General features: G+C 33.2%; 2 protein-coding genes across 3 annotated transcripts in view; one reads left to right on the top strand and one right to left on the bottom strand.

Moving 5' to 3' along the window:
• Positions 1 to 11,189: 11,189 nt before the first annotated feature.
• LOC109087650 (ras-related protein M-Ras-like) lies at positions 11,190 to 21,411 on the bottom strand. Of its 2 annotated transcripts, none has more exons than XM_042749491.1 (6): positions 16,163 to 16,301; positions 14,531 to 14,739; positions 13,947 to 14,100; positions 13,772 to 13,871; positions 12,316 to 12,395; positions 11,190 to 12,227 (listed from the first exon to the last, which is right to left on the bottom strand). In XM_042749491.1, the coding sequence occupies exons 3-6, from the start codon at positions 14,063 to 14,065 to the stop codon at positions 12,128 to 12,130; spliced, it is 399 nt and encodes a 132-aa protein (XP_042605425.1). In that variant the 5' UTR covers positions 14,066 to 14,100; positions 14,531 to 14,739; positions 16,163 to 16,301; the 3' UTR covers positions 11,190 to 12,127. The 2 variants fall into 2 exon arrangements, with proteins under 2 accessions (XP_042605425.1, XP_042605424.1); XM_042749490.1 differs by lacking the exon at positions 14,531 to 14,739 and adding an exon at positions 21,165 to 21,411 and having other exon boundaries at positions 11,192 to 12,227; positions 16,163 to 16,369.
• Positions 21,412 to 23,383: 1,972 nt separating this feature from the next.
• The window catches only part of LOC109047300 (tyrosine-protein phosphatase non-receptor type 4-like), a 45,477-nt gene continuing 44,503 nt past the window's right edge, over positions 23,384 to 24,357 (top strand). Inside the window, exon 1 of the mRNA XM_042749890.1 lies at positions 23,384 to 23,745. The gene's annotated coding sequence lies outside the window, so the exon portion shown is untranslated. The remainder of the gene's footprint in view (positions 23,746 to 24,357) is intronic.

Here is a 24,357-nt window from a genome sequence, read left to right as displayed (position 1 = left end):
TTCAGAACAGAGAAAAACGAGATGAATAAAAACTACCCATAAGCCCTCAGAGTCTCTTCTAACTGGAAACAGACTGACAGCAGAAGACATCATTACTAAAGAACCTTACAAAAGAAGCTCATATTCTTTGCAGTCACAGTTCAATTCCCTTTGAACAGTGAGTGGAAATTCAAGAGGAAATAAATCGTACTGCACATTTCTTTTTTTTTTTTTTGTTCTCCTTGAAGGTTTATTTGTCAGAAAAGACCAACTGAATGAATTCTTTTAACTCTGGTCTGACAGAAAGCATCATTATCAGAAGAAAAACCTGGAAGAAGCAAAAACCTCACTGTATAGTTACGCTTTACAGTTAGAGATCAATTCTTTCAGTGCAAAAGTTGAAGAAATGCTCTGGGTTCAGGTAGACCAGAATCAGGTGCGTTTACTTGAGACTGATACTTTTCAACTAAAAATATAAAGCTTTTACACATTTTAGCTGTTCATTTATGGAACAACAGCATTTTGGGGGCCTGAAAACTTTTGAAACTGATATCTAAGTGCAAATCTTTGAAAACGATACCGTTATCATCTTGTGTAAACTACAAAAGTGCAAATTTCTGTGACCCATACTCAGAATTCGTGCCCTGCATTTAACCCATCCAAAGTGCACACACACAGCAGTGAACACACACACACCGTGAACACACACCTGGAGCAGTGGGTATAATTTATGCTGCGGTGCCCGGGGTGGGGTGCCCAGGGTGCGGTGCCTTGCTCAAGGGCACCTCAGTCGTGGTATTGCCGGCCCGAGACTCGAACCCACATCCTTAGGGTTAGGAGTCAAACTCTCTAACCATTAGGCCACGACTTAATTGAAAATGAAAAAATCTAGAATATAATGAAATTTTAAAAGTTTCAAAAAGTCTAGAAGTAGTGCGTTCAATGGGTTGTAGGTTTAACAACATACAGATTGTTCAGCTGATGAAACATTTTTCTGAAAAAAATTATGTTGACAAAAACTCAATAAAAACAAAATCTTTTTAACAGCGCTGATTTACAAAAATATAGAGCAGTTAATGCCTAATATAACATGTAGAATATTTAATACATGAAACAGTGTGTATTTTACTGTCTGTTTGCCATGTTACCTCATTCTGTGGAAATTTATAGAAAATAGTACAGAGCAGCATGCATGGTTTATGTTTGAATTGTATTTTACCACAGAACGCAATGTGGATTCGTCTCTCGTAATTCAAATGGCGTAGTGTTCAACTTTTACTGCACTCAGAATACTCATTTAACTTTCCCTTAAAGGAACTTTACAGAAACATTTTTATATTCCCATGATGGTTTGAGGATCTGAAAAGTCCAGAGATTTAGCCTTGCGATTTTGTTTTATAATGCAAATGTGAAACGTAGATTTTGGGGACAAATCCCTTGGGTTGGTTCAAGTTTAATAGTTTATTTTGGATGTCTGAAAGCTGTTTCAGTTGATGGAACCCTTTGAAGATTAAACGTCAAAATCTGTCCATCAGTAATGAAAAGAATGAGGAATAGGCTACATGCAGAGAAATGATATTAAAAGCAAAATATATACTGAAGTGATAGTGCAGAGAGCCGAATACAAATCTCTTTTTGTTGTAGGCCTAGGAGCCTTGACCTTGAATTGCTTTCTTTTGTCACAGTGACTGTGTGACTGGCACAATAACAAGAGCCAAATCACTAGCTTTCCAGGCTCAAATCCATTCAGAAAGTGCTGCAAACCTTTTATCATCATGAATATAATGGTTTATGATCAATTAAGAACACTTAAGCCATTTCTTCTGTTTACTAATTGCATTTGGGTGTGGGATTGTTGGGTCTGCCTGTGAATGAGGTTAATACTATTATAATAATTAAATTAGTATGTGTAGAAATTATTACGTGTTCCTAAAAATAAGGATGTTTGTGGATAAAAGGGCTGTTTGAAGTGACTTGAAGTGTACACTTAGTGTTTTCTAGTAAATAGCGCCATCGTGTGGTTGAAATGGTATAACATAAACAAAGACTGGATGGAATAAAATACAAAAAAATCTTATGGAAACGTTAAGAGTAATATGGTAAAGTAGTGTGCTATTTATAGCAAAGCCAAATTTTCTAGTAGGCCTATTAAGTATTATAAAGCTATGTGTAAACACTTTCTAAGAAAAATCCAAAACCAAGATAACTGCAATATGGGAAAATTCACCTTTATAATTGCTAAATCATTATGTTGATTCTAATAAAAGGGACCGCATTACACTGTGCATTTCTCACATATATCACTTCCTGTTTGTTGCTGCCATATGCCTCTAGTTTGAGCTCCGTCACGTTATTTCTTTATCGTCTATTTTTTATTATTGAAATCTAATTTATATACCATAATTTTCGTTTCTATAACATATAATATATATACTCTATTGTATTCTACAACAAAAACAATCAGAGCGCCTTGTTATCACTAGTTTTATTTTGATTTCCCAGTCCGCTAGTAGCTTATAGCCCATTAGCATCGCCAGCGTGGTTGTCGCTAAACCCGCGTGCATTGCTTATACTCTATTCACACACATTACAATTGCTTTACTCACTGTTACTTGCTTTAATGGCGGATGTATGTCTACCTTTGAGTGCAGGTGACGACACATTCGAGCTGCATTCGGTGGGTCCTGCAGCAGAGGCAGGCCCAGCTGAGAGAGCGGAGAGCCGCGCTGGAAACCTCCCAGGCTGACTCTCACAAGTCCAGGGTAAGTATGCATTGTGCTACTAACAGTCCCACCACCTCTACAACGTGTGTTTCTCTGCACAGTCCCGGTGCACCCAGGACGCGATCTGCCCAGATGTCCTTCACTCCGGCGTCGGGACACCATGGACCCTGGGTGCATCCGCAGTGGAGGACGCGAGCCAGGCCCCGGACGACGACCTCTCCCCTCCGGTCTTCGAGATCTCCACACGGAACCGCTTCTCTCCCCTCCGCGAGACGGAACGCGACGCTGTGATCATTGGAGACTCCATCATCCGGCACATCCATGCTATGTTAGCCGAAGGTAAAGTGCACACTCACTGTTTCCCTGGTGCTCGTGTTCTCGATGTTTCTGCGCAAATACCCACGATCCTGAAGGCCGACGAGAGCCCTGGAGCGGTCGTGCTTCACGCTGGGGTTAACGACACCACGCTGCCACAGACGGAGACACTGAAGAGTGACTTCAGGAGCCTGATCGAGACGGTGCACAGCACATCACCCGTGGCGACAATCATCGTGTCAGGACCGCTTCCCACGTATCGACGAGGACACGAAAGGTTCAGTAGACTTTTTGCTCTAAATGAATGGTTATTGTCATGGTGTAAAGAACAGAAACTGCTCTTTGTTAATTATTGGAATCTTTTCTGGGAGCGTCCTAGGCTTTTTGCGCTGATGGCCTGCACCCCAGCAGAGTCGGAGCGGATCTCCTCTTGGACAACATCTCCAGGACTCTACGCTCCATATGACTAGTAAGCCAATTCTCAAATAACTGATATAATGGCTTTTGTTCTACCCGCTTAAATGTTAGAAGTACTTGCGCTGTCCAATCTATTAAGACTGTTTCTGTTCCCAAAATAGTGAGGTCAAAATATTAATTTAATGTAGGATCTAGAAAAAATCTTATTGTGATTAAACCAGAAAAACATAAAATAAATGAACAAAAACAATTTCTAAAGTTTGGGCTCATAAACATTAGATCACTCACACCCAGAGCAGTTATTGTAAATGAAATGATCACAGATATTAGTTCTGATGTACTCTGCTTGACTGAAACCTGGCTAAATCCAAATGATTATATTGGTCTAAATGAGTCTACTCCATCAAACTACTGTTATAAACATGAGCCCCGTCAGACTGGTCGTGGGGAAGGTGTTGCAACAATATATACAGTAGTGATATTCTCAATGTTACCTAGAAAACAGGATACAGGTTTAAATCATTCGAAATACTTCTGCTTAATGTTACACTGTCAGATATGCAAAAGAAATCTATCGTATCTCTTGCTCTGGCTACTGTGTATAGACCACCAGGGCCATATACAGAATTCCTAAAAGAATTTGGAGATTTCCTCTCAGACCTGTTGGTTAACGCTGATAAAGCGCTAATTTTCGGAGATTTTAACATTCACGTTGATAATACAAATGATGCATTAGGGCTTGCGTTTACTGACTTATTAAACCAGGCCTACTCATCGTTTTAATCATACGCTAAATTTAATTATATCGCATGGAATCGATCTTACTGAAATAGATATCATACCTCAAAGTGATGATGTTATTGAACATTTCCTTGTATCGTGCATTCTGCGTATTGATGATAATAACACCAAATATGAGTTCAGGCCAGGACAGCACACAAAAAAGTTTATTTATTTTACGAATTCCATTCAAAAAGTGAAACTTGTATAATATTCATTCATTACACACAGACTGATATTTAAAATGTTTATTTCTTTTCATTTTGATGATTATAACTGACAACTAAGGAAAATCCCAAATTCAGTATAATTAGAATATTGTGAAAAGGTTCAATACTGAAGACACCACAATCATGAGGAAGACTGCTGACTTGACAGTTGTCCAAAAGACGACCATTGACACCTTGCACAAGGAGGGCAAGACACAAAAGGTCATTGCAAAAGAGGCTGGCTGTTCACAGAGCTCTGTGTCCAAGCACATTAATAGAGAGGCGAAGGGAAGGAAAATATCTGGTAGAAAAAAGCGTACAAGCAATAGGTATAACCGCACCCTGGAGAGGATTGTGAAACAAAACCCATTCAAAAATGTGGGGGAGATTCACAAAGAGTGGACTGCAGCTGGAGTCAGTGCTTCAAGAACCACTACGCATAGACGTATGCAAGACATGGGTTTCAGCTGTCGCATTCCTTGTGTCAAGCCACTCCTGAACAACAGACACCGTCAGAAGCGTCTTTGTCTGGACTGCTGCTGAGTGGTCCAAAGTTATGTTCTCTGATGAAAGGAAATTTTGCATTTCCTTTGGAAATCAGGGTCCCAGAGTCTGGAGGAAGAGAGGAGAGGCACACAATCCACATTGCTTGAGGGTCCAGTGTAAAGTTTCCACAGTCAGTGATGGTTTGCGGTGCCATGTCATCTGCTGGTGTCGGTCCACTGTGTTTTCTGAGGTCCAAGGTCAACGCAGCCGTATACCAGGAAGTTTTAGAGCACTTCATGCTTCCTGCTGCTGACCAACTTAGATGAATTCATGACCTCTAGACTGGTCTATTGTAATGCACTGCTAGGTGGTTGTCCTGCATCCTCAATAAACAAGCTACATATAGTCCAAAATGCAGCGGCTAGACTCCTTACCAGGTCAAGAAAATATGATCATATTACCCCAATTTTACAGTCTCTGCACTGGCGACCTATTAAGTTCCATATCAGTTACAAAATATTATTACTTACTTATAAGGCCCTTAATGGTTTAGCTCCTGCGTACCTAACTAGTCTTCTACCACGCTACAATCCATCACGCTCCCTAAGGTCACAAAATGCTGGACTTTTGATAGTACCAAGGATAGCAAAGTCCACTAAAGGAGGTAGAGCTTTTTCGCATTTGGCTCCCAAACTCTGGAATAGCCTTCCTGATAATGTTCGGGGTTCAGACACACTTTCTCTGTTTAAATCTGATTAAAAACACAGCTCTTTGGCCAAGCATTCAAATAATGCATCTCATAATTTTGGACTGCAGTTATATCTGATCAAATGCGCACTATTATTCTTTAGCTTGGGTTAAACTAATTAATTATACTTGGTTGGAACAGCAGCTACGCTAATTATGTCTCTATTTGTTTCTCTGTTTTGCGTAACTAGGATTTACTCAAGCTCCAGTCTGGATCCAGAACACCTGAGAAGAGATGATGCCAACTCCTCAGAGGACCTTAGATGATGCTAACCCAGAGACAACATACAGAACTACCACATTTTGCTATAAGTTTGATTGCATAATTGCTGTTAATATAGTGTTAATCGTCTGTTTGTTTAAGTCTTTTTATTGATTTTTCTGAACACATTTCTGCCGTATGCACATAAACTGACAGTCACCACTGATAAGCTACTCCTAAATATTGTAGAAACTTAATTTTCTGTAAAGTTGCTTTGCAATGATTTGTATCGTAAAAAGCGATATACAAATAAACTTGAATTGAATTTAATTCAAATAAAAATAACGAGTGCACAATTGATTTATTTGATTTTTATTATAATATGTTTATATTCTATTTTACAAATTCTTACAATATTCCTGATGCAAAAATCCTTTCTTTTTTAGAGTCATTTTTGGCCTTAATTGGTCTTAATGATCTTCAAACAAACATAATCACAGAATACATGTTATTTTTTATAATAAATTACTTCAAAAAACAATAGCAAAAACAAAAAAGTCAGTATAACTGAACCACAGAATTTGCAGCAAGTTTCAAACAAAACTAAAAATGTAATGAGAACAACCATTTTTTTGAAACAAAACAGATTCCAAGTTAAAATAACACAGAAAAACAAGAGCAGTATACAATCACAAAACACCTAAACGGGCTTCTAGGATGATGTCCTTTAATATGCTAACACTAAAGGACTTGAAACATCAAAAGCAAAATTGGCATATAGAATAACATATGATACATTCAAAACATCAATGAGAACTTTGAAACGAGCGAAAACACATTCAAAGTAAAGTGACGATGCATTCAAGACAAGCAGAAAAAAAACATAAGATCATCGCTTGATCTAATGACTAAAATGTAACAATGTAATGTTTCTGTGCAATTACTGATTGACTCAGTTTATGGCAACGTAACTGAGATCAGGCATCGAATGAACAAAACTTTCATCGTAATAGTCTTGATCTACAATCCTGATTAATAGCATTATATATTGTCATCAGTGTGTTGATGTAAGAATAGCAACTTTATTTTTTTTAAAGTTTTATAGATACAATCAACACATCACACATTGGAGGCGTGGTTTAACATTGGGATAAACAAATCCAGGTTACCATAGTTACCCATGCATTTCTAAGTGGAAAATAAAAGACTATTCACCAAATTTTTAAGTCAAGTGTGAAGGCCACCATTTTTAACTTGAGAGATTTATAGATATAGATATTCTGAGTTAACTCAGATATAAACTCAGAATTGTGAGATATAAACTTAGAATTGAGAAATATAAACTCAGAATTACAAGATTTAAACTTGTGAGACATAAACTCAAAATTGCGAGACACAAACTCAGAATTATGAGATATAAACTCAGAATTGTGAGATATAAACTTAGAATAGTGAGACATAAACTCAGAATTGTGAGAATTAAAATATAGAATTCAGAATTGTGAGATTTGAATTTTGAGTAGTGAGACTTAGAATTGTGATTGTGAGTCAAAATTGCGAGACTTAAACTCAGAATTGCAAGACAAACTCAGAATTGCAAGAGATATAAACTCAAAATTGCGAGAAATAAACTCAGAATTGCAAGAGTTATAAACTCAGAATTGAGAAATATAAACTTAGAATTGCGAGAAATAAACTCAGAATTGCGAGACATAAACTCAGAATACAAAAGATAGAATTTCGGGATTGCATGAAATAATAATTGAAATTGCGAGACAAACTCAGAATTGCAAGAGATATAAACTTAGAATTGCGAAACATAAACTCAGAATTGCGAGACATAAATTCAGAATTGCAAGACAAACTCAAAATTGCGAGACAAACTCAGAATTGTGAGACATAAACTCAGAATGGCAAGAGATATAAACTTAGAATTGCGAAACATAAACTCAGAATTGTGAGACATAAAATAACTCAACATAAATTGCGAGATATAAAACTCAGAATTGCAAGAGATAAACATAAACTCAGAATTGCTAGACAACCTCAATTAAACTTAGAATTGCGATATACTAGAATTGTTGGAGGTGTTATATTATTATTGCAAGACAAACTCAAAATTGCGAGACATAAACTCAGAACTCAGAATTGTCAGAATTGCGAGACAGAATTGCAACAACAACTCAAAACAAACTCAAAATTGCGAGACATAAACTCAGAATTGCGAGACATAAACTCAGAATTGCGAAACGAAACTCAGAATTGTGAGACCTAAAAAACTCAGAATTGCGAGACATAAATTGCGTACAAGAATTGACAATAAACTCAGACGTAAACTAACTCAGAATTGCAAGACAAACTCAAAATTGCGAGACAAACTCAGAATTGCGACACATAAACTCAGAATTGCGAGACATAAACTCAGAATTGCAAGACATGAACTCGAGACGAGCACATAATTCAGAATTGCAAGACTCAAAATTGCGAGACATAAACTCAGAATTGCGTGACACTCAAACTCAGAATTGCGAGACATAAACTAAGAATTGCGAGACATAAATTTAGAGAATATTAACTTAGAATTCAGATTGCGACATATAACTAGATTGCGAAGTCAGAATTGCGAGACAAACTCAAAATTGCGAGACTTAAACTAAGAATTGCAAGAGATATAAACTCAGAATTTAGAAATATTAACTTAGAATTGCAAGACATAAACTCAGAATTGCGAGACATAAGAGATGAATTGCGAGACATAAACTCAGAATTGCGAGACATAAACTCAGAATTGCGAGACATGAACTCAGAATTCCGAGACATAAACTCAGAATTGCAAGACAAACTCAAAATTGTGAGACAAACTCAAAATTGCGAGACATACTCAGAATTGCAAGAGATATAAACTTAGAATTGCGAGACATAAACTCAGAATTGTGAGACATAAAATCAAAATTGCTAGATATAAACTCAGAATTGCGAGATATAAACTCAGAATTGCAAGCTCAAATTGCGAGATAAACTAAATTGCTCAGAGTAACATAAACTCAGAATTGCGAGACAAACTCAGAATTGCAAGACAAACTCAAAATTGCGAGACATAAACTCAGAATTGCGAGACATAAACTCAGAATTGCGTGACATAAACTCAGAATTGCAAGACAAACTCAAAATTGCGAGACAAATTCAGAATTGCGAGACAAACTCAGAATTGTGGGACATAAATCAGAATTGTGGGACAAACTCAGAATTGCGAGACAAACTCAGAATTGCGAGACATAAACTCAGAATTGCGAGACGAGATAAACTCAAAATTGCGAGATTGCGAGAAAACTCAAAAAGATTGCGAGACACTCAGAAAACTCAGAATTGCAAGACAAACTCAAAATTGCGAGACATAAATTCAGAATTGCAAGACAAACTCAGAATTGCGAGACTTAAACTTAGAATTGGGATTGATAGAGTTATAATTTCAGGATTTATAAATTTTGAATTTAGAAATATTAACTTAGAATTGCAAGACATAAACTCAGAATTGCGAGACATAAACTCAGAATTGCGAGACATAAACTCAGAATTGCAAGACAAACTCAAAATTGCGAGACAAACTCAGAATTGCAAGAGATATAAACTTAGAATTGCAAGAGATATAACTCAGAATTGCAAGAGATATAAACTTAGAATTGCGAAACATAAACTCAGAATTGTGAGACATAAAATCAAAATTGCTAGATATAAACTCAGAATTGCGAGACATAAACTCAGAATTGCGAGACATAAAATCAAAATTGCTAGATATAAACTCAGAATTGCGAGATATAAACTCAGAATTGCGAGACATAAAATCAAAATTGCTAAATATAAACTCAGAATTGCGAGATATAAACTCAGAATTGCGAGACATAAACACAGAATTGCGAGACATAAAATCAAAATTGCTAAATATAAACTCAGAATTGCGAGATATAAACTCAGAATTGCGAGACATAAAATCAAAATTGCTAGATATAAACTCAGAATTGCGAGATATAAACTCAGAATTGCGAGACATAAACACAGAATTGCGAGACATGCGAGACATAAACACAGAATTGCGAGACATAAAATTGCGAGATATAAACTCAGAATTGCGAGACATAAACACAGAATTGCGAGACATAAAATCAAAATTGCTAAATATAAACTCAGAATTGCGAGATATAAACTCAGAATTGCGAGAGAGAATGACAAACTCAGAATTGCGAGACATAAACTCAGACACAAACTCAAAATTGCGAGACATAAACTCAGAATTGCGTGACATAAACTCAGAATTGCGAGACATAAACTCAGAATTTCGAGACATAAACTCAGAATTGCGAGACTGCGAGACCATAAACTCAGAATTGCGAGACATAAACACAGAATTGCGAGACATAAAATCAAAATTGCTAAATATAAACTCAGAATTGCGAGACATAAACTCAGAATTGCAAGACATAAACTCAGAATTGCAAGACAAACTCAGAATTGCAAGAGATATAAACTTAGAATTGTGAGACATAAACTCAGAATTGTGAGACAAACTCAAAATTGCGAGACTTAAACTCAGAATTGCAAGACATATAAACTCTAGATTGGTAGAATTTTAATTGATAAACTCAGAATTGTGAGACATAAAATCAAAATTGCTAGATATAAACTCAGAATTGCAAGACAAACTCAAAATTGCAAGAGATATAAACTCAGAATTGCGAGACATAAACTCAGAATTGCGAGACATAAACTCAGAATTGAGAAATATAAACTTAGAATTGCGAGAAATAAACTCAGAATTGCGAGACATAAACTCAGAATTACGAGATATGAACTCAGAATTGCGAGATATAAACTCAGAATTGCGAGATAATAGAACTCATATAATTGAGAGATATAAACTCATAATTGAGAGATATAAACTCAGAATTGCGAGATATAAACTCAAAATTGCGAGACATAAACTCAGAATTGCAAGAGATATAAACTCAGAATTGAGAAATATAAACTCAGAATTGCGAGATATAAACTCACAATTGCGAGATATAAACTCACAATTGCGAGATATAAACTCACAATTGCGAGATATAAACTCAGAATTGAGATATAAACTCAGAATTGAGATATAAACTCAGAAGAGATATTGAATTGTGAAATATAAACTCAGAATTGTGAGATATAAACTCAGAATTATGAGATATAAACTCAGAATTGAGATATAAACTCAAAATTGTGAGATATAACTCAGAATTATGAGATATAAACTCAGAGTTGTGAGATATAAACTCAGAATTGTGAGATATAAATTCAGAATTGGGATTTTTAGATTCAGAATTGCGAGATATAAACTCAAAATTGCGAGACATAAACTCAGAATTGAGAGATATAAACTCAGAATTACAAGATTTAAACTTATGAGACAAACTAAGAATTGCCAGAAATAAATTGTGAGATATAAACTTAGAATTGAAAAATCTAAAATAGGAATTGCGATATATAAACTTAGAATTGAGATACGTTTACTTGCAGGACGTAAACTCAGAATTGCGAGACGTAAATGCAAAGTTAATGAATGATGAATGTTTATTGGTTAACAGTATGTTACATTACCATATGTAGTAAAACTGTATATTTAACAAGCACTTTTTTGGTAAACAGTTGTTGAAGCAAAAATTTATAAAACATTATATGTAAAAACTTTTATATACTTTGTGCTATTAATTACGTGTTTTACATGTTTAGCGTTATTTTTGTGTCGTTTGTAACCTTAATGCCTTTTTTCTATTGTTAATTTTCTTCATAAAAGCAATTGCTTAACTATGGTAACCAGTATTTCCCCCGCCTCCTGAGCGTATGCCAGATGTGCAACTTGAATCCCATCTGTTCCCTTGTTTTTTCAAAGCCATTATGCTGTATTAACAATCACTTAACAATATAGAATTCAGCACAATAAATATAGAAACACAATACAAAACAAGGCCTCAGAAAGTGTGTCTCTGAATTGTTCTCTGAGAGATAACGTGAGTGAACAGCGCTAGAATCCTGTCATTTCATCAGGTATCACCTGCTAAGAAAATCCCATGTAAAATAGCTAATATTCCACATTTTGGGGAATTTCGCCATTATTTATGGAATATTCAAGCTGTGTTTATTAGTTCCTGGATATTATCAAAGCTGTGTGAGTGTGTGTTTTAACAGTCCGAGTCATGGAGTCATCATCGCGGCATTGACGCAGCATTGAGATAGAGGGTGTGCGGTCACAGTAAGACGCAGTGCAGCCTCTGCGAACCCGAAGGTCTGTCCGCCCGCCATTTGGCTTTCCTCTTCTTCTTCAGGCCCCGTTCTGGGATCTGCTGACTGTAAACCGAGATGAACTTCAAAGCTATTGAGACGAATGGGAATGCTAACACATAGTAGCTAGCGGAACCGTTAAAATTGGACTCACCGTATCACTCTGACGAGCTCGTGAAACGCTTTGTCTACATTCATGGGCGGATCCTTTGCACTTGTTTCAATATACGTGATCTGTGATGAACACATAAAGATTCAGCAATTAGTAAATGTAGATGTTATTTAAAAATATATATTATTCATATTACTACTATAAATAATAATTAGTATTATTTATTTTATTAAAATAAAGAAAAATTAGTAAATACCTGATTAGAAAAATAAATGAAAAATTGAGTATGAGATCAAAATTGATTCTATTTCTTCACAATGGGTAAATCAATAATAATAATAATAATAATAATAATAATTACAACAACAACAATGTAAAATTATAAAATAAAAAGTCTACATGAAATCAAATTGGATTATTTTTTAATGAACATTGCTGGTCTTATTATGAACTGTTTATTGTTTGTATTATTGTAAAAAATATTTGCTATTTTTTTAAAAACATTAAATAAAAGTTTAAATAACAAATGGATAATAATAATAATAATAATAATAATATAAAAATGCTAAAATAAAATGTAATAATAATAACATATAAAACATTAACAATGTATGTAAAACAGTAACAAATCAATTGATCAATAATAACAATAATAATAATAAAGCAATAAAAACAATGATGTAATAATATATACAAAAACATAATAATCTAGAAAATGAAAACGGCAACATTAAATCAAAACTGACATAATAACATTGCTGGTCTTACTGTAAACTATTTATTGGTTTGCATTTTTGTAAAAAATATTTAATTTTTCAAAATATTAAATAAAAGTTTAGATAGCAAATGGATCAATAACAACAACAACAATAATACAAAATTAAAAATATAATAATAATGATAATGATAATGATAATAATAATAAAAATGATAATGTAAAAACAAAAATGAAAAAGCCAATTGACAAAAACATTGCTGGTCTTATTGTAAACTACTTATTGGTTTGCACTATTGTAAAAACTTTTTTTAAAATAATAAACAAAAGAGTACATAACAACAACAACAATAACAATAATAATAATAATAATAATAATAATAATATTATTAAACATTAAAATAATAATTAAAAACATAAAAATAACCAGTCTGAAAAAATTAACAAAAAAAGTCTAGAAGAAATCAAAATGTACTCTTTTTTGATAAACACTGCTAGACTTATTGTGACTTATTCATTAGTTTGCATTATTATGAAAAAAATAAGGAAAAATGTTAAAAATTATTAAATAAATGGATTGATCTATAATAATTATATATTTAAAGTTAAAATAAAAATTTATAATTATTCATAATAAATATAATAAACCTAATAACAATCTAAAAATATAATATAAACATAATTTTACAACAATTTAAAAGTATTTAGAAAAACGAATGGAAAAGTCAACATGAAATAAAAATGTCATATTCTTTCACAGGTTAAATGTGTTAAATGACTTACGCTGTGTTTGGAAGCCATCTCTCGTCCCTGCTCACTGGTGATCTTGCGTAAATGCACCAGATCGACTTTATTAGCCACCAGAACCATGGGAAACGACTCCCTGCAACACACACACAATAAAAACACTCAATAAATCACACTGAAAACTCAAACGTGTGTTTATGCATGTTCATACCGGTCCTTCACTCTCAGAATCAGCTGGTGGAAGCGATCCACGTGTTCAAAGCTGGCTTTATCAGTGACTGAAAACACGATGAGAAAGCCGTCTCCTGTCCTCATGTACTGTTCTCTCATCGCACTGAACTCCTCCTGCCCCGCCGTGTCCAGAACTACACACACACAGCACCACAATATACTATTTACTGGTTTACATTACAGTAAAAAAAATTCTAATTTAAAAAAATATATATTAATAAAAGATTAAATACTGGATAAAATAAGCACAAACACAAATATACACAGCAAACCCTGAAAGTTTTTTATTTACTTAATTTATTTACTTAAATTTCTATTTACTTATTTTATTGGCTATTTTATTTTTAAACAAAAACTTTCACTCTTTGTTATGTTGATAATATTTGAAAGAAGTAAAGTATTTTACATTAATATATAATAAATATATATATAAGGGGGGAACGATATTATCGGACAGATATCGGAATTGGCTGATAATGACTTTAAATGTAAATATCGGTATTGGCCGGATATGTAAAATTTTGCCGATATGTCTTGCCTATAAGAGGAATACGTTTAACTCACATGTGCTCAGGGTGTGCTTGCGATTAGATCACTTCAGCAGTGTGGCTCATTCGTAAAGCAAAGTTTTGCCTTAATGGTGATTAGATTCACTATAATGGTGATTTAGATCGCATTTAAACTTAGAATGCAGTACAGAATGACTTGTTTGGTATCTGATAGAGTAAACAGTAAAGGCAGCCTCCCCCGGGTCCTAATGTCCTTCGGTACTTCTAAAAAAATGAAAGTAAAACACACAAATAACAATTACACCGTGTTTCTGATTAAATAAAGCAGTAATTGATGTCATAAAATCATGAGTATGTTTTGATTTAAAGGTCAGAAGCTATAGTTTACATGAATAAAAAATAATCACAAACATGACACTTGTAAATTAAATAATTCTATATATACTGATTTATTCATTAATGTGTAATATGTTATATTTTTTAAACAAATTATGATCTCTAAAAGATTTTTAGAATTTTTACAACTCTTTTGTTTTAGACCATCTACAAAAGTTAAATCTTAAAATGTTAAGGTTATTACTGCATCTTTCTGAAAAAAAAAAATGCAGCGATTGATATATAGTTTATTTATAGTTTTTTTCAAAGCTTCAATGTACTGTCATTATAAAAGAACTTCATTATTGTTTATTTAATTTTAACAAATAAGTTCTTGTTAAAAACTAACCAAAATTAAAAATAATTTGCTTATAATTTCCACACAGGAGACTTGGTGTTTTTTCCAAACAAAAGGAAATATATCGGTATCTGCATCGGCTATCAGCTAAGATGAGTTGAAAAATATCGGCATATCAGATATCGGCGAAAAAAATCCAATATTGTGCATCGGCAAATTCATAAATTCAAAATGTATATTTTAATATATTATATTAAAAGTTAAAAGTAAAACAAATGTGTAAATATGCATTAAATTTAATTAAGTTTATTTATTTAGGATCTCTATGTATTGCACATTATAGTATATTAAAATATTTTTATTTTATTTTAATATATTATACTAAAAGTTAAAAGTAAAATATTTTACAAATTTATAAATATATTAAATTAAGCTTTAAAAATAATTTCTTAATTTATGACTTTTTGTATTGTACATTGAACTATTTATTCATAATATAATCAGAGTTGTTATTTTTAACTAAAACAAAAATTAATTGACATAAAATGCAAAAATGTTTATAAAATATAAATAAAAACCTCAAAATCTAAAAAATAAGGAATGTTGCCTTATCAACTAACTGAAATAAATCACTGAACTGATAAAAATGACAAAAGCGCATAACAAACTAAAATAAAAACTATAAATATATAAATTTAAAAAAAAAATTCAAAATATTAATAAATACTATAATAGTATATAAATAATAATATCACTAATAGTATAAAAATAATATCAAAATAACACATAATATGCTTGTGGTATATAATACAATATTTGAGATATTTTTGTCTTTCATTTATTTTTCCTTGCACTTTTTATGGCTTTAATATTTGTCTTAAAAATGTCTTAAATATTTAGTTGTGTTTATTTATTTAATTGCTACTAATGTTTGTGCTCACAGAAATCTTTATTGTCAGAAATGACGACTATATGATTCTCTGTTGCGTATTTAAATAGAGTGAAGGCCCTCACCGTCCAGAATGGCCCACTGTCCGTCGATCTCGGTGTGTTTGAGGTACGAGTCCTCGATGGTGGGGTCGTAGTCCGGGACGAAGATCTTCTGGAAGAACTGTATGGTGAGCGCGCTCTTCCCCACACCGCCGTCTCCCACCACCACCAGCTTATACGTGGGCAGGTTGTCCCCGGGAACCACGCTGGTCGCCATGGAGACAGCTACACCTGCAATACAGAGGAAATGCTGCGTGATGAGAGACGCTGCTGTCAATTTGATAGAAACACGTACAAATGCACAGTGTGTGTGTGTTTGTGCTGAAACAGAGAATTAAACAAACATGTTACAGTTAATCAGCGGAAAGGATTCCATTTGAAAAAGTACATTTGAGCTTTATGGAGATTCTTTGTTATCAGAACACACAATGTTAATTTTTTATTTAAAAAATTATTATCATTAATAATAATTCTTATATAAATTATGGTTATTATGATTATTATTATTATTGTTGTTATTAAAATATTGAGTTTAAAGATAAAAAATAATATTTATTATTTTTACTATTACTATAATTGTTGTTGTTGTTAAAATATTATTTACAATAACTATTTTTTGGTTTGAAAAAATAAAAAAAAAAATAATAATAAAATGATGTATTAGTAATGATGATGATAATAACAAAATAAATATTAAAGTAATAAACAATGATGTAAAAGAAACATAATAATAATGTAAAAATATGAATATATAAACCTCAACATAATATTGAATTATATATTATATTATTTTATATTAGTAGTAGTATATAAATTTAAATTGTTATGATTATTGTTATTATTAAAATATTAATATTAAAAATAATTTATTGGCTTGCATTTTTGTAAAATCAATTGCTCAACAATGATAACAAAATAAATATTCAAATAATAAAAAATGATGTAAAAGAAAAAGAAAAAGAATGTAAAACTATACAACATCAAAATATATTACAAAATAATATTAAATTATATATTATTATTAATAGTAGTAGTAGTATTAACAGTAATAATAATTATTATTAGTAGTAGTAATAGTAATATTAGTAGTAGTATATGAATAAGGATTGTTATGATAATTATTGCTATTATTACAATATTAACATTAAAAATAACTATTTGTTGGCTTGCATTTTTGTACAAATCAAAATTAATAACAAATGGATGGATCAATAATGATAACAATAATGATGATGGTAATTAATACTAAAACAATAAAATGTATGTAAAATAAAAAATAAGAATAATGTATTAGTAATGCAAAAATGTAAACGCATATTGTAAAATAATATTAAATCATATATTATTTTTATATAATATATATTATTTTATATATAATACATTTTTAAGTAACAATAATAATTGTTAATAATAGCAATAATTGTTATTGTTTTCAAAATGAATTATGATTGCTGTGGTCACTGTTATTATTAAAATATGATTAATAATGACTTTTTATTGGTTCGCGTTTAAAAAAAAATGAATGGATCAATCAACGATTACCATGATAATAAAAGTAATAATAATAATAATAATTACTATAAATGACTTTTACTTTTATGTAAAATAAAAACTAAGAATAATGTAACAATAAGGTAAAAATATAAATAAATATATAAAAAATAATGTCAAATAATACAATGATATTATATAAACAATATTACAATTTATATGTTTAATAAATAATAATATAGGGTTGGAAAAACAATATTAACCAATAATATCTTTACATGTTTTCATTTTCCCAATACAATCCAATCCCGTTAAATATAATCATATTATTTCCTTCTGAGTATTCTGGTTCATACAGAATAATATCACAGGAAAACACTGAGTCAGTGAGTTGAACCCAAAAACAGAAAAAGTATGATTCATGAACGAATCATTAATGTTTTGTACACTGATTCACTGAAAAAAAAAAAAAAAAATTCAGACACAAAAGAACCAGAACATTCTTCAAAACATCTCTGTTTGTGTTTCGCAAAAGAAACAAAGTGAGTTTAGAACAACACGAGGGTGAATAAAAGCTGACAGAACTTTCATTTTTGACTGAGCTGCTCCTTTAAGAAGAAAAAAAAAACAGACTTTTAGTGTCTGAAATGTCACAAACGGACTCTACATTGGCATAAAGAAGCAGTGTGTAAAGCGAGGCTTGTCCCAGACATCCAACTAGAACATCACACACAGCAAATACGGTCTAGACCAGACACTTGGATTGCCACGCTGTGATTCTGCAGTGTGATCTCAGCTCCAAACTGCCAACAACAAGAAACACGCCGACAGATTGAGCTAAAACTGGATGAATAAAATTACGTCAAACACTTCCAAAATACAGAGCCCGACAAACACGAGCTCTTCTGTTAGGATTCAACACCCTGAAGTGCTGGATGTCAGATTGTCAGTATTACACATCTCCTTCCTGTCAGCCACAATACAGGGAGGTTCATGATTTCCTTTCTGAAATCATCAGGAATATGTCTCCACTTCTTAAGCATTGCAAAAACACCTGGATCTAAATCAGACCATTTATGATTCATTTTATAGGAAATTCTAGATAATATGTACAGTTAAAGTACGTGATTTCTTACATGACTTGCTGAATTTGAGATTACTGGAGAATGTTTACAAGAAAAATACAATTTCACGTTAAAATTTTAATTTAATTCAATGTGTTACTTGCCATTTCTTGGTAATTTCTGGTTTAAAAGTGTTTCTACACCAGTTTTTTTTACGGTATACTGCAGTCTAAACGTGCGACAAATTGTCTACTTGTGTTGCGAAAAATAGTGGATGAACGATACTATTGCCGATATAAATATTACATCTATGTCTGGAAACAGGATGTACATTGCAAGTTTTAAATAAAACTACTTAAACATTTTGTTTATTTCATTGTATTACTTGTCGTTTCTTTGCAATTGTTTGTGAAATTTATTAGCAGTTATTAGAGTAAAAATTATTTCTACACCAATTTTGTTTTTCAGTGTCTATTTCAGTATAAAAACGTACAAAAAAACACAACTATTCGTGTTGCAAATAAATATTAAAATTTTATGTCAGCAGTTAAGAAGTATATAAAATTGCTCAATTATATTTTTTACAAATATACAGTACTGTGCAAAAGTCTTCCCAAAGAATGGTGTTCTGCCAGTTATTTCTATCTTTTGCTGTAGTGTGTCAGTAGAAAATATCGGTTTACATTTCCAAACATTAATTTTGCCATTAATTTTAATAATAAACTAGTGAGATTTTTGACTGCACAGATAACAGCCGGTGCTCCACACAGAGATCTGATCTCGCCATCATCGAATCTGTCTGTGATTACATGAAGAAACAGATGAAACTGAGACAAACTAAATCCAGAAGAACTGTGGTCGTATCTCCAAGACGCTTGAAGAAACCTTCCTGCAAGCTACCTTAAAAACAATGTGCAAGTGCACCAGGACAAAAGCTGTTTTAAATGCAAAGGTTGGTCACACCAAATATTGATTTGATTCAGTTAATAGAAGTTAATTGACAAATAAAATCCATTTATGACAATATTTTTTTAAAGCATCCTTACTTTACATTATAAGTGCCTAAAACTTCTCACAGTACTATAGCTTTGGAGGCAGGTTTCTTAAAATGACTTGAAGACGTTGCTACAGTTCTTCTGGATTTAGTTTGTCTCAGTTTCATCTGTTTCTTCATGTAATCACAGACAGATTCGATGATAGCGAGATCAGATCTCCATGAGAAACACCGACTATTATCTGTGCATTCAAAAATCTCACTAGATTATTAATGAATGTTTGGAAATGTAAACCGATATTTTCTACTGACACACTACAGTATAAGATATAAATAACTGTCTCAAAACACTTTTTTGGGGTGAAAATACTAATGTGCCTAAGACTTTTGCACAGTACTGTATAATTAAATATTCAATTCAAAGATAAACATAAAATTAATTTACTTAATTGTATATAGTTTGTTGAACATTTTTATTAAACTTAAAAATATTAATAGTAAATCATTTTCACAACAATTGCTCACTAAGATTAGCTGAAAAACAAACCGTGAGCATTTGAATATTTGAGTAAATTTTCACAATAGCTGTTCACGTATATTAACTGAAAATAAAATATGAGCATTAATTCAATCATTTTTACATAGGCTTTACATAGGATATTTTTTTCAATAATTAATTATTTACTTAAAAGATAAACTTGTGTGATTTACTTGTGTGCATGTATATGTATAGATACAGATAGATTTTTATTGATTTTAAAAATATTTGAATAAATAATTTTCACAACAATTGCACACTTAAAACTGAATGAAAACAAAACATAAGTATTTGAATATCGCATAATGGACGCTAAGCGTAAAACGGGCAGTTATCGCTAAATTTGATTAATTAAAATAAATCGGTCGATTAATCGGCTTTCTACTAGTAAAAACAACCATGACACATACTGTAGCTACTTTCCATCAAACAACAGTACAGTTTCTTTTCTACTATAATTTGAATGTATATAGGCTATTTGCTTATGATATGCAAAAATAGCTATATTATCAAGGCTTCAGCAGGCGCATATCAATACACCCACCTTGATCATTCTGTACGAGCTGCCTAAAGCATTACTCATTAAGCTTTATCTGGCGCGTGCATATCTATGTTCTGCATTACATGGAGATGCATTGCAAAGAACGCATCTTCCTGGCAAAAAGGAAACAGTGTCTTTTGCATTTTGAGATTTGAGTGATTTGGGTGTGCTTGATACTGCAATTCACCAAAAAGATCACTTATGTTCATGCATAATGCATAAACGCACGATTCAACTGGCTAAACATGCATATCTCCATAAAAACAACCAGTTATCATAATAAACGCACGTTTAATATATAGAAAGCGCAATAATTTTATTCCTTTGTGCTGTGGAGAGATGTAATCAGCATGCATTTAACTGTCATACAAGATTTAATGATATGCATTCAAAACTACCTTATCACAAGACGACAGCATATGCCAGTAGCCCGTTCCGTTTCCACAGATGTTGCTGCCGACATTACCGAGTAAATACAGACGCGGAAACGTTTGTCTATTTGTTATACAACTTGATGCAGTGTCTTTTTATCGGGCCGCGCTAAGAGCCGTTTTCAGTTCCTCACACCTCGAGAGCGTTCACTGTTAGTTTACACTGATTTACAGCGCTGGCAGGGGGAAACCGGCCAGCTCTGAGACAAAATGCTCACTTATTTTAAATACTTGGCGATATATATATGTGAAGTTGATTATTTTAAAGTAAGGTATTCAGTAAAAATGAATAAATAGAATTTTAGTAAGAAATATTACGAATAAATGTGGGAAACAGATAGTTGGACACCCCTCTTCCTCTCGGGTTTGGTAGGTTCCACTGTCAGAGCTCAGTTTGGAAATACTCGCACGAGTCAGACAGTCCATATGTGCTACTGTTAATATTACTTTATACATTTGTTTTAATCACTTTATTAGACAGATAAATGAAAACTGTAGCAATAATTCCGACTAAATAATTAAACAACTATATAAAGTTGGTAGGCCTCTTTAAATAAGGCAATGGAACCGATTTAAAAAAGGCTACATTGTACTTTATTGGACAAACGGTAGCAAATTATATAATATTTAGTACACATAAAATGCACATTAACTACCCGTCAGATGTCACTAAAAGAAGTTGCCTGACGCCTTTCTCTTAAGGTAAAATAAATAAATAAATAAGAAAGTAGGGAGCGGCCCGCGCTTTTTAGTCAGTCAGAAACGCTCTGTCAATCATTTTAAACGTTCAGGTTTGTTGATATGATTTTTTGATGATGAGGAACTTTAGATGGACGGTACAGTACCAGCTGAGGTATGCTAACGTACATGATCAAAAAAAACTATGGTTTATGTGAGAAACGATAACAGTTATAATACTATATTTTGAGGATTCAACAACAAATTTCAAATCTGGCATGAGCTTTAAATGCATCCATTTCAAACTGTCGAGCTGATGGTGGGGTTCGACTTAAAATTAATATGCATATTTCACAGCCCACGCTCCTTCAGCCAAAGATAAAGAAAAAAAAATGGTTTCCGGCTCATTTGTACACAAATGACTACAGGAGAATATGCTGGAAACAGATCTGTGGCGGTGATGTATTCTAGAACCGCTCTGTGACTTCATAACGGTTGCCTAGTAACAGACAGGCTTTCTCTCGAACCCCATCCAACGTTCGGATCGTCATCTGGAGGCGCTTCCCGCGCTCAGTGGAGCCGTGTGAGCTTCTGGATTCGCGCAGTCTAGAGCTGCTGGCGTCTGTAAAGTGTTAATGTGATGTGACTGTGGCAGTCTAGCAGAGGTGCAGATCCAGGTCACACCTTGGAAATGAGACATATATAGATCCTCTCCAGTAGATGGAGCTACAAACGCTTGGGCCAGAGGCTGGCGGTGTTAATAATGCAGTGATTAGGTTGTAAAATATGTGGGATATCTATGATATTCCATCACACACTTTAAACAATTATTAACAAATAAAATTACGAATTTAACCTGTTTTAAAGTAAATTTACACAAATGACTTCCAATAATTAATCAATCATTCAATCAAACAATCAATCAATGATTTACAAATGACTTCCAATAATTAATCAATCATTCAATCTCTATCTATCTATCTATCTATCTATATCTGTTTCATCTGTCTGTCTGTCTGTCTGTGTGTGTATTTTATGTCTGTATTGTTAATATTCATTATTATGTAGTGTGAAATAGTGTCTATCTATCTATCTATCTATCTATCTATCTATCTATTTATCTATCTGTCTATCTGTCTGTCTGTCTGTCTGTCTATCTATCTAATGTAAAAAAGTAAATATGCAATATAAAATAGTGTGAAATAATATCTATCTATCTGTCTATCTATCTATCTATCTATCTATCTATCTATCTATCTATCTATCTATCTATCTATCTATGTGTCTATGTGTCTGTCTGTCTGTCTGTCTATAAAATAGTGTGAAATAATATCTATCTATCTATCTATCTATCTATCTATCTATCTATCTATCTATCTATCTATCTATCTATCTATCTATGTCTGAGTGAGAACTGAACCTATGTATCTGTGCATTTGAGGCCACGCCCCCGCGTTTCGGGCACGCCCCCACGGCAGACCTATGAGAATGTAGGCGGGGCGTGAGCGGTTGCGCCATGTTAACGCTGCACGTTGCAACCGCAGCAGCCAGTAGCAGCAATACAGAGACATATGCGGGATTACAGCGCTAAACCCGGCCAGCAGCCACAGAGAAGATCGCAATTGCGTCTGATGCTTTTCTTTAATGCACCGCACCCAAGAAGAAGTCAGGACTGCGTTCCCGTTTCGGAATTATTATTTTATTACTGTGCCAGAGGCCCCTTGAATTGAATGTAATGTAAACGTTACAGCAATGTGGTTATTTTCCTGCAGATGAGCTGCCGTTTTGTCCTCTCCCCCTCCTATTCTCCTTTCATCATAATTCAAAATCATCTTCAATTCACTGGACTCTCCTAGACCTGTATATGAAGGTAAACATGCATTATGGTTGTATTTCTGTATTGGTGTCACCATTTATGCATGCCCTGTCTTCCTTTTTTATCCCATTGTATAGCAACCAAACCAACCAATGCAAGCTTCCAGATCCCTGAAATGATGCACAGGCAGAGGCATAAAGCGTGCATTCACCTTGCACCCTGATTTTAGGTACAGGTTTGCTTCGGATGCCATGCAAATGCCTTTATGTAACTTCCAGGGTTTAATTTCTGCTGCATGTCAAGATAATCCATCCATATGATGGCCAAAATGCATGCAGTGTCTGTGATTTGTGCAGCCGGGCAACATGGATTGCATGCATAGTGTGTTTCGTTCTGTTCTGATACCTGGCAACCCTCTCAATGGCCTCTTTTCAAGATCCTTCAGCTGTCATGTGAGATATATTTGAGCTTTTGTGTTTATTTAAGGTTTATGTCACATCTGTACATCTCAGCTGCTCCCCATTGTGTCTTCTTTTCTCTGCCAGATCATTACATAACCTCAGCTCTCATCCTTTGCATGCAAATAATCTGCTTACATACAGTTGGATCCACAGAGGACCTTATATTGGGGCAATGTATTACCATAAGGTTTGTTCTAATTGTTTT

Source organism: Cyprinus carpio, chromosome B22, assembly GCF_018340385.1.
Source record: "Cyprinus carpio isolate SPL01 chromosome B22, ASM1834038v1, whole genome shotgun sequence".
NCBI classification, from domain to species: domain Eukaryota; kingdom Metazoa; phylum Chordata; class Actinopteri; order Cypriniformes; family Cyprinidae; genus Cyprinus; species Cyprinus carpio.
Note: the sequence above shows the minus strand (reverse complement) of the source record. Positions and strands in the feature narration are given on the sequence as shown.

Bases quoted from the DNA above. Each gene is read 5' to 3' on its own strand.
- LOC109087650 (XM_042749490.1), bottom strand. From the start codon at position 16,355: ATGGCGACCAGCGTGGTTCCCGGGGACAACCTGCCCACGTATAAGCTG. The intron at 14,101-16,162 runs GTGAGGGCCTTC...GTGTGTGTGTAG, and splicing joins ACAGTGGGCCATTCTGGACG to TTCTGGACACGGCGGGGCAG. The intron at 13,872-13,946 runs GTATGAACATGC...TGTGTGTTGCAG, and splicing joins ATTCTGAGAGTGAAGGACCG to GGAGTCGTTTCCCATGGTTC.